Here is a 10,653-nt window from a genome sequence, read left to right as displayed (position 1 = left end):
AAGGTTGAATCATCTGCAAATCACAGGTTGTCAATGAATCTTCCTCCAACCTTGATACCTAGTTTTTCTTCATATAATCCAGCTTCTTGGATTATTTGTTCAGCATACACATTGAATAAGTATGGTGAAACAATACAACCCTGGTGCACACCTTTCCTGATTTTAAACCATTCGCTGTTCCCTTATTCCATTCAAACTGCCTCTTGGTCTATATACTGGTTCCTCATGAGCACAATTAAGTGTTTGGAATACTCCTCCACAATATTGTCCATAGTTTATCATGATCCACAGAATTGAAAGCCTTTGCCTAGTCAAAAATCACAGGTAAACACCTTTCTAGTATTCTCTGCTTTCAGCCAAGATCCATCTGACGCTTTTTTCTACATTCTCGTCTGAATCTGGCTTGAACCTCTGGCAGTTCCCTGCCAATGTACTGTTGCAGCCATTTTAAAATTATCTTTAGCAAATTTTGCTTGCATGCAATAGTCAACAGGCTACCATCTAGTATTATGATGACTAAGTGGTGGTTGTGGTGGTGATGTTCCGACTCATAGCGACCCTGTACAGGGTTTCCGAAGCTGTATAGCTTTACAGGAGCAGAACACCTCATCTTTCTCCCACAGAACAGCTGGTAGTTTCAAACTGCTGATCTTGTGGTTCACAGCCCGATTCATAACCACTACGCTACCAGAGCTCCTAAATAAAATTCTTCAAATAGTGCCTGGCACAAAGTAAAAAGTACATGTAAACAGTTGCTAGATGGGAATAAATCAGTATAATCCTGGTTTGGGTACTGAGTTTCTTGGTAGAACATTTGAGTGCAGGCCTTGTTGAAAACTTTTCTCTTCAGAATGTAGTCCCACTTTTATAACAAATTGTCACGATCAGATGTGTTAGGTATCAGAATGGTGCATTACAATTTTTAAAGATAATAGATCTGCCACCGAGTAAACAGCACAGTTAAACGCTTATTTCTTCTGCAGGAGTAGTATTAAATCTAGTCATTTGAATTCTCTATTTATTCAAATTCTCTTGTTCTCGATTCCTACTGTAATGATCTCCTTCTGCACGAAGGAAGGCAGACCGGGAGCGGAGAGCCAGAATTTAGCCCTGATTCAATCGCCTTCTATTTGTTTAAATCCGAGCAACTCCTTCAACAATTTTTAGCTTGTTTCTTTCTTTTTTTTTTTTTAAAGCTTTTATTGTGAATTAAGTGACAGTTTACAGGGCAGATAATCAGTTTTACATTCAACAAATCATTACAATGCTTACAATCCCTCCATACAGCATCAGCTAACAGTGTTTACCTCTATTCCTTTTTTTTTTGGGGGGGGGTGGGGAGGAACCACATTGAAAGTATACATTCATTTAAATGTCCAAAGGCACATTTTGCTAGCCAGCCTCCTGTCCACAGGCACACTGCCTTTCTCAGTCCATGGGCCTAGAGTCCTCTGCTGCTCTGTCTCTCTAGGCCATCACCTCTGCCTCCATCCCTGTTGTCACCACTTGTGTGGTTAGGATCCTTCGCTCCTCTCATACTCTTCTCTCAGTGGTCCTCTGTTCCTGAAATGACAGATGAACTGCTCCCTGCACTTAGTTACACCTCTTCTACATTTATTGTTGAGACCATCACCATTAGTCCTGACAACTACTCACAACTGAATGATAAAATCCTATCCCCATCATCACTAGACCCATCTAGACAAGAGTAAAACTATCCAGTGGGAATTCTATCTTACCCTCCTTATTCTGACACTAAGCACCCTCATGAAAGCTTGAAAGCCAGAAACTTTTTTTTATAACCCCCCTAATTTTGACAGCTTAAGTCTAAGTTGCCCATCCCTATCAACGCAGTATACTGAGGAGGCAATCTGATCCTTGATATGAAGAATCCTTCCCTTTTGGTTGGAATTTTGGGCAACTTACCCATAAGCAAAGGTCCAGTTCATCAAGTTCTTTTAGCTTGTTTCTTCCCTCAATTAAACTATATCTAACTTTTCTGATTGATGCTTTGTTTTGTTGCGAATACCACAAAATACCTTCTCCTTGCTTTATATATGAACCACAATTTCTTCACAATTTGATTCAAATAATTTGGAAGGAAATCCTTTAAAAGAAATAAAGACTTCCTGTCTATCCCCTTACCCCTCATCAGTGGTCGATGTTGTATTCCCATAGATTGAATTCTTCTTCTCATGCAGACATTCTAAGGAATCAAGTACAACCATCACTTTATGAATTTCAGAATTCTGCCCAATCTCAGGAAGGAGGAGGGTATTTAAAACTTTAAAAGAATTAAGACCACTACGGAATAGTATAGGATTAATTCCGCAGGCTTGACAGTGGCTAGGGTGTTGGGAGGGAGAGAATGACTTTCTCTCCACAGTGTACCTAACTATCTCAAAGGAAGTCTGCCTTCTTCCTGAAGTCTTGCCCTTTCTTCTCTTGCTCCAAGGAGTGGTATAATAAAGAATAAGGAGAATAGGATCTAAACTTGCTAAGTCAGTCCTTTCTCACACATCTGAAGTGTTAACTAACTTTCTTGTTGACAGCTCAGATACAAGGAACGGGGTTTCTAATACTTGTTTTCTAACGGCCACTTCTTTCTGACTGTTTGCTTGTGAACCATGTTCTTCCTTTTTCAAACTCCATCTGGTGGCCAACAATCTGTTCTAGCCTGTGGCTACTGTGTGATGTCATCGAAATGGCTTCTTGTTTTGGATTTTTCATTTTAGCCATCCATACTGACTTCATTGTCCTTAGGGTAAACTGCAACTCATGAGGCCTTTTATAATCTGAACTTTACATGACTTTCTAGCATCATTTAAAAAAAAGTTCTACTTCCAATACTCTACAGTGTACTTTCATTTCTCTGTTCTTTAGGACTTTGCACGTATTATTTTTCTCTCTAGGAGGGATAGTTGGGCAACTCCTTCCCTTTTCCAGTCTTCTTGGGAGACCTCCACTGCTGGAATAGGTGTTTTTAATCTCTATTTCCCTAGCACCCCTATTTCCCTCATGATAGCACTTGACATACTGTTCCTATAATTCTCCATTCATACTTCTGGATCCATCACTTAAGCTAAGAGGGCTATGTCTCACTCACCACTGTCTCCAGTGTCGGACACCCCAGAGTAAGTGCTCAGTGACATTTGTGAAATGAATACGTAAACCAGTGAAGGAAACAGGCAGAGAGAAAAGGGAAAGGTGTCATCTTATCTAGTTTTTAAAAAACTACGTTTATTGAGAAATAGTTTACATAAAATTCACTCCTGTAAAATATATAATTCAGTGGTTTTTAGTATCTTATTTACTTTGGGTTATCTAATTTTACAGAGTAATTTAATTAAAAGGAAGATAGGGAATAGAAAATTTACAAAAACTCACTTTATTCTGATAACCTTTATTAAACATTTCTATTGTAAGAATTCAGTATGGTATTTTAAATATACAACAGGTCTTCAGAAAGTCTGTGGAAAAATTCCTATTGTTTAACTCCATTTTCCCCAAAAATTTTTTAAGCCCCTCATGTTATACAACGCATCATGTTACACTTAAATGAAAAAATGTGTTGTTGTTATGTGCTACTGAGTCAGTTCTTACTCATAATGACCCTGTATAGTATTTCCAAGGGGCAGTTAGCAATCCAGTGCTTATCCTACAGTGCCACACTAGAACTAAAAAAAAAAAAAAAAAAGTGTAAACATGCCAAAACAATGAAATATAGATATCTTCTTACATGTGAATTATGAACTCACATGTCTCTCCTGGTGTGGCACTGTGGGTTAATGCGCTGGACTGCAAAGTTGGTCTGAACCACAAGGTTGGTGGTTCAAGCTCACCAGCTGCTCTATGCAAGGTTGGTATGGGCCAGAACGACTCTACGGCATATCTAACATATCCCTCTTTAAATTCAAATGCTTACCTGGGTGTCTATGTGCTTCTGCATCTGTTCCTACATGCATCTGTATGTGTGATGCTTCAGTTGTTTGACTGTGGAGGTGGGCGGGAGGGTTTCCATGACCATAATCGTTGCTTTCATTTTGGGGAAGTTTCTAGATCTCTGCTTCATTTTACTGTTTAGACATGGGCAGCTTGGCTTACATCTCATGGCTTTCTTTTTCAGATGCAGCTGGCCACACCATAAACAGTAAAGAAGAATAAAACTGTGCACAATGAAGAAAATATTGAGAATGGCACCGCCTTTTGTTGAATTAACTCAATAGATACTTATTTAGGGCAAGGCCCTGAGCTTTGGGAGACAGTCACCTGAGTCGTGGTCTCTCCCTGTACCAAATTGTCAGCTACGTTGGTGGACTGAGTTATAGGGACATGCCAGTTCAATATGCGAGACTACTGCTGTGAGTTGCCATCCAGTCACTTCTGGCTCACGGTGACTCCACGTGTGCAGAGCAGAACTGTTCTGTAGGGTTTTCAACACTCTGACCCTTTGGAATGAGATCTCCAGACCTGTCTTCCAAGGCATCCCTGGGTGGGCTTGAACTGCCAGCCTTCTGGCTACCAGTTAACTGTTTAGACCACCTAAGCATTTCCAAAATATGAGATGTTGTTGTTATTGTTAAGAGCCATCAACTTGGTTCCAACCCACAGTGACCCTTTATAGGGTTGATGAGGAGTGGCTGGTGGGTTAGAACCACCCTCCTAACAGTTAGCAATCCAGTGCTGATCCTACAGCACCACATCTTGACAAGTATAGGTGTGAACATAAAGCATGACAGAACATAAAACAAGACAATGGCGTCTGAATGACTATGAAAGACATGCGACCTTATTTTAATAACTATAACTCATAACTAATAGTTTGACAAGTAGCAATGCTTATGAAAACAGTGGCCAAAATATCTGAGCCTGGGACTGTCTCGGCAACTTTGACCAGAGAAGTGCTGTGGGTGTTGGACGCTGAGCACTAACAGGGCAAGTTTTGGGGTAAGCAGGGAAGAGGGGACATGAGGCCCTGGAGAAACCATGAGACACGTTTGTAGACAATGAAAAGACTCAGACTAGAGCGTGGAGAAGAAAATTAGGACCAAATGACTGAGGGCCACAGTAAGGCTGGAGAAAATGAAAAGGTGCTCTCTGGGGAGAGAAAAGAAATCCCTTATCAGCACTGACAAATGATTGAAAATTTTGAAGTGACACAGAAGTGTACTTTATGAAGACCACTATGGCACCAGTATTGGGCTGAAGGTCACTGGAAGGTTGTTCTAAACTCTTAGGCTACCATAAGAACTGAGCTAGGTGTAAAGGAAAATTAGTTGAGGGACATTTCAAACTAGAGAAAAGCTATCAAGAGAGGACTGTTTTGGTGCGTTGTTGTTGTTGTCAAATGCCGTTGAGTCAGTTCTGGCTCACAGTGACCCTGTATAGTGTTTCTAAGGAGCACTTGGTGGGTTTGAACCTCCAACCTTACAGTTCAAACAGACCTCGCAGTCCAGTACTTATCCTACAGTGCCACAGTTTGGGTGGGTAGAGGGCCGATGAAACGAGTTCAATCCTAGACCTGCCGGTATCTAAGGTCATGGCAGGGTGGCCATGGAGTTATCTAAGAGGCAGTGAGAAGGGCACAACTGAACAGGCAGAGGGAGAGCTAGAGTCAGCAGCTCTGGACAGCACACGCACAGAGATCACAATGGAAGTTAGGGCACTGTCAAAGCACAGCATGCAGGCAGCAAGAGAGGCAGGAAGTGGGTTTAGAACAGAATCCTAGACCCAGGAAGAGGAATTCAGAGGAGGAAGATATGATAAGAGAGAACAGGGGGTAACTTGTTTCAGAAGGAGGGTTCAGAGCAGAGTGAATGAGGACTCTGAAGAAAAGGACGCTAGCAACTCGCTTCTCTGGTAAATTCAAGAAGACCATGGCAGGAAGGAGTCATTCTTCGTGGTGGCATTGTGGGTTAAGTGCTAGACTGCTAGCTACAAGGTCAACAGCTTACACCCACTAGTCGCTCCCTGGGAAAGAGACAAGGCTATCTGATCCCATAAAGCTTTGCAGTCTTGGAAGCCCTACAGAAGGTTGCTGTGAGTTGGAATGAACTCAATGGCAGTGAGTTACAGCAGGAAATATGTTTTACAAAGAGAAAAGGTAGTGAAGAAATCAAGGAAGTTGGCATAGATAAATTGTTCTGTTATAAAGAGCTATGGAGAAGGGAAGCGGGTCACAGTAAAGACAAGAAATGAAGACCTGGAAAGGGAGAAGACTAACTGAGCATGTAGGGAAATTATGGCGATAGGGCTGAAGGCTGGGGCTTTGAGTGAGGCAGAGGATGTTTCAAACAGCCATTTGCAGGAGTGTGTAACAGAGCGAGGAATGAGCAACCGGGATCACGGACTGAGCCTGTTTTCTTCCATGTGCTTTTACTCACCACGTCTTCAACACCTGCATCCCCAGATTTCCCAACCCAGCCTTCAAGAGTCTACTCCAAGATCCTACTTCATAACATAGAGGCTGTCCAGACAGGCTACAATCTGGTCTGGAAGAAGGACAGTACTAACATGCAGAAAATGGCTTCAGAAAGGAAGATAAGCACAGCTTCTGAGACAGGAGGAAAGAATGCATGAAGACCAAAGAGGTGTGGACGTGGAGCAGGAAGCTGAAGGAACTCATAAGACATGGAAGATGAGCTGAGAGAAGCGAGAGCAGATCTGAGATTGAGGGGCATGAGAAGACTTCCAGAACTACTGCTTTCAGGACACAGGACAGGAAATTAACAAGAAGTAGACACAAAAATAGGAACGACATGATGCCCAGCGTTGTTTATATTCACTGGCAGAGATGACTTGCTCAAGAAACACTTGCAATGATTCAGGGAGAGAATAGACAGCAAGACTCACTGTAAGGCACATATGGAAAATGGATATTGAAGTTGATAGATTTCAAGAGCCCGATGGAGAAAAATGGAAACAGCTGCCTACAGATTCTGAGTCTGATTAAAAAAGAGACAACTGAAATCTGAAATCATATCAAAGGGACTACTACAAGTGAAAAAGGTAGCAAAATGCAGAGCTGGTCAAGATGAGGAAACAGAATGGTTGGAAAAGGTAGGAGGTAGCTGTTAGAAGGAGGGATTTTTAGAGTCTGAGAGGTTAGTAGCAGTGAGCTGACATTGAGGTGTTAAGAGAAATTGTGAAGGCAGGGCTTCAGGAGTGACAGAACACAGATGTTGATGTCACTGAGGAGGACGAGAAGAGCTCATGTAAGGGGTCTGAGAGCAGGCCGGAGACGAGTGAGAAGAAACTGGATGCTAGGGGGTGGCTTACATAAATGCACCAATGACTTTCACAAGCACATACTTGTACATTTGTAATTTGACTGCATGAACACTGCTGATGGTCTCAGTACCTCTTCAAAAGTCCTGAGATTTCTAGATGGCACAGTCACTTCCAATGTCCCACTCCATCCTCTGGAAGAAGTAGACCATGGTGCTTTCCAATAATAACCCACTCAATATGGCTAACAAGGACAGCTTCCGGTTGATATTCAGGGTAACTGGGAAAGAAAAAGCAACTAGTAAGGTTTTTAGACTTTCATCAAATTATATTGGTATGTAAACGATGTGGAACTATGAATTGTTTTGTAAAGGTGATTTGATTAAAAAATCTTTATTTTTTTTTTAATCTATGCTGTTACCATCTGCAAACAATTTTATAATCAAATCATCAGCTTATAACAGAAACACCGACCTTCTCCTCCCCAAATTAAGAAGCAGATTCCTATGAATATTCAAGAAGAAAATTAAAATAGACTCTAAGGTTATAAAATGAGGAACAAAAAAATGAGACTCCTATTGTCAGTCTCAAAAAACGTTCAGGATTATGATAAAAAGTATCAGGTAACAGGATCATTTATACTAGCCCTTCTCACAGGCAATGGGAGAAGGTGAGACATGCATAACCATGGATTCCTTTGCTGGTCCAGCAAGAGCTGCACCAGATTCAGACATAGAGTCCTGGCGTTCTCTCCTGGCTTGACGTCCACCATGCCACGTAACTCTCAGAGTCCTCACAAGTTCACTCACTCAATACAAGTAATAATGGCTGCTTAACTAACCCCACATGTCAGGGTGCCTATGAAAGCAGTTTAATAACATTTAATAAATGCTCAATTCCTGACATGCAAAAAGGACTATACAGATGTCAGTTACTGTTATTATCATCATGTTCAACAGCTTTTTTAAAAACTATGGTCTAGAATTAAGGCTTTAAGCCTTGGGCTGAAAGTGGAGAAGGCAGAATAAAACATAAACGTACCTCTAATTGCCTGAAAATTTGATGTAAGGACAAACACTTTGATGAGTTTGAGGCACAGAGGTGTGTAGTCATGTTCCCAAATGACAGCTGGAATCAGCAGAAGTTTTCCATAGCTAGATAATAATAGTGCTTTCAGCAACAAAATGAAGTTGGGCTTTTTTTTTGCTGTCATGGGTCGTTCAACCCATAGAAAAGTGAAAATGCCAATTAAAAAGGCAGTTTGTTCTAAGGAAGAAATGGAAAAACAAAACAAAACATATATATGTTGCAATGTTCCCATCCAAACCACATTCCCCTAAAAGAAAATAAATCACAGACTCCAACTGTTATCAACCAACTTCATAAGAAATTGCTATATGAAGATCAAACTTCTCAGTGTAATTCCTTGTACTTGTAGAGAGTAATTATAGAACAGAGTACAGGTTAGAAAAAGCAATAGTTCCAATGGCTAGAAGATAGCACAACCTGTTCTGTTCCTAATAGGAATTTAACATTCCTTTATAACTGCAAGCAGCATTGTGGATCAATGCGCTGGACTGCAAAGTGGGTTTGAACCGCAAGGTAGATGGTTCAAGCTCACCAGCTGCTCCTTGGAAATCCTATATAGGGTCAGTATGGGTTGGAACTGACTCAACGGCACTTAACTCTGAACTACCTCAGAGGATGGTTGTGAAAATTAAATCAGATAATATACATAAGAACAACTTTTAAATGATAAAAATACTGTATTTATGTAAGAGATTCTTATAAACTCCTTTTGGGGTTTATAACCTAGCTAAGGGATTAAGATGTAAACAAATTACCAACAGTCAAAAACGTTACGATTATGTATTAAAATATCTATTATAGAGCAGGTATAACAAGAATTGCAAATTATTTGAAAATAAGCCTGGCTTGATTTTTATATTAGATAAAAATTATGGGCAAAAAGCAGTTCATATTTTAAAAATTCAAAAGGCTCTGCCTTAATGCTTTACACGAGACTCTAGTTTATATATATGAGGTTCTAGTTCTTGGGCTAGATGATGCCTTTGTGGATATTTTTATTTAATATTAATAAGCTTTATAAGATGTCAATGTTAATATACTCCTTTGTATGTTTCAAATATTACTGATGTTTCACAGTCTGTACCTGAGCACTTAACAATTGTGCCCTAGGACTCCAAAAAACATTCACATTAAGGATTTTTAAACTGTGACAGCACAATTTAAATTGTATCTAAAGTTACCAAGAGAACAGACATCATGGTCATTAAGTTATTATAAGCTTAGCAATTAAATCATCATGGATTTCTGACTGTAAACTCGATGGGTTAGTCCTAGTCTGGCCCAGTAGCCTAAGTCTTAAACTGCTAACTGCAAGGCTAACAGTTCAAACCCATCAATTGCTCCTCAGGAACCCAGAGTCGAATCAGGCTTGACAGCACTTAGAAACAATAAAATCTTTAATGCCTAAAGTGCCTCGCATGTAACAGGCATCTAAGCATTGAGCAGTAGCTAACTGAAAGGTGAGCAGTTTAAACCCACCAGCTGCTCTGTGGGAGACAGATGAGGCAGTCTGTTCCCGGAAAGACTGAAAGTCTTGGACAGCCTGTGGAACAGCTGTACTTTCTCCTGTATGGTCACTTGAGTCAGAACGGACTTGACGGCAGTGGTGAAGTAAATGAGCAACATCACTGAATCTAACTGGTGGTGACTTGTCTCACCTATGTGCATTCATTCGATTTACTCAACAAATATTTATTGGACACCTAAGTGTTTGGCTCATAACAGAAAGGTTGATGGTTCAAACCCACCAGCAGCTCCTCATGAGAAAAGACCTGTTGCTCTGCTCCCATAAAGATTACAGCCTAGGAAACCCTCTGGAGCAGCACACAACAACTGCACAGCAGACACTTTCCTGGGCTTTAACTACATCAGAGACCAAACCAAAGACCACTATCTTCAATCACTGTCTGTGTTAGGGCAGGGGACAGCAGACCGTAACAAATAGATAACTTCTAAGATCTGTCAGGTGGTAAGTACTATAATATACAAAGAAGTAGAACAGAAATGGGAGGGCAGAAGTATCAGAGACGAGGTGGTAGGTAGGTCACAATTTTAAATACAGTCCATCAGGGTAGGCTTCACTGATCAGATGACATTGAAGCAAAGACTTGAGGGATGTCTGGGGACAAATGCTTTAAGGTGGAAACTGTTCAGTGGGTTTGAAGATTGGCAAGCAAATTAGAGGCTGGCAAGAGACCCAGGATAAGCAGAGCACTGCTTAAGAACAAGAAGAAGGTTGGAAGCCTGTCACTCCCCGACTTTAAAATATACTACATGGCTACAGTGGTCAAAACAGCTTGGTACTGGTACAATGAAAGGTACATGGATCAAAGGAAC

At 40.8% G+C, this 10,653-nt stretch overlaps 1 protein-coding gene across 1 annotated transcript in view; it reads right to left on the bottom strand.

Moving 5' to 3' along the window:
- Positions 1 to 7,364: 7,364 nt before the first annotated feature.
- ARV1 (ARV1 homolog (S. cerevisiae)) overlaps positions 7,365 to 10,653 on the bottom strand; it is a 19,684-nt gene continuing 16,395 nt past the window's right edge. The window contains 2 exon segments of the mRNA XM_006874161.1: positions 7,365 to 7,507; positions 8,269 to 8,493. Of these exon segments, the coding sequence (XP_006874223.1) occupies positions 7,365 to 7,507; positions 8,269 to 8,493 (368 nt within the window).

This window comes from Chrysochloris asiatica, unplaced genomic scaffold (genome assembly GCF_000296735.1).
Source record: "Chrysochloris asiatica unplaced genomic scaffold, ChrAsi1.0 scaffold00265, whole genome shotgun sequence".
Lineage (NCBI taxonomy): Eukaryota > Metazoa > Chordata > Mammalia > Afrosoricida > Chrysochloridae > Chrysochloris > Chrysochloris asiatica.
The sequence above is the reverse complement of the archived record's forward strand: the minus strand, read 5'-3'. Positions and strand labels throughout refer to the sequence as shown.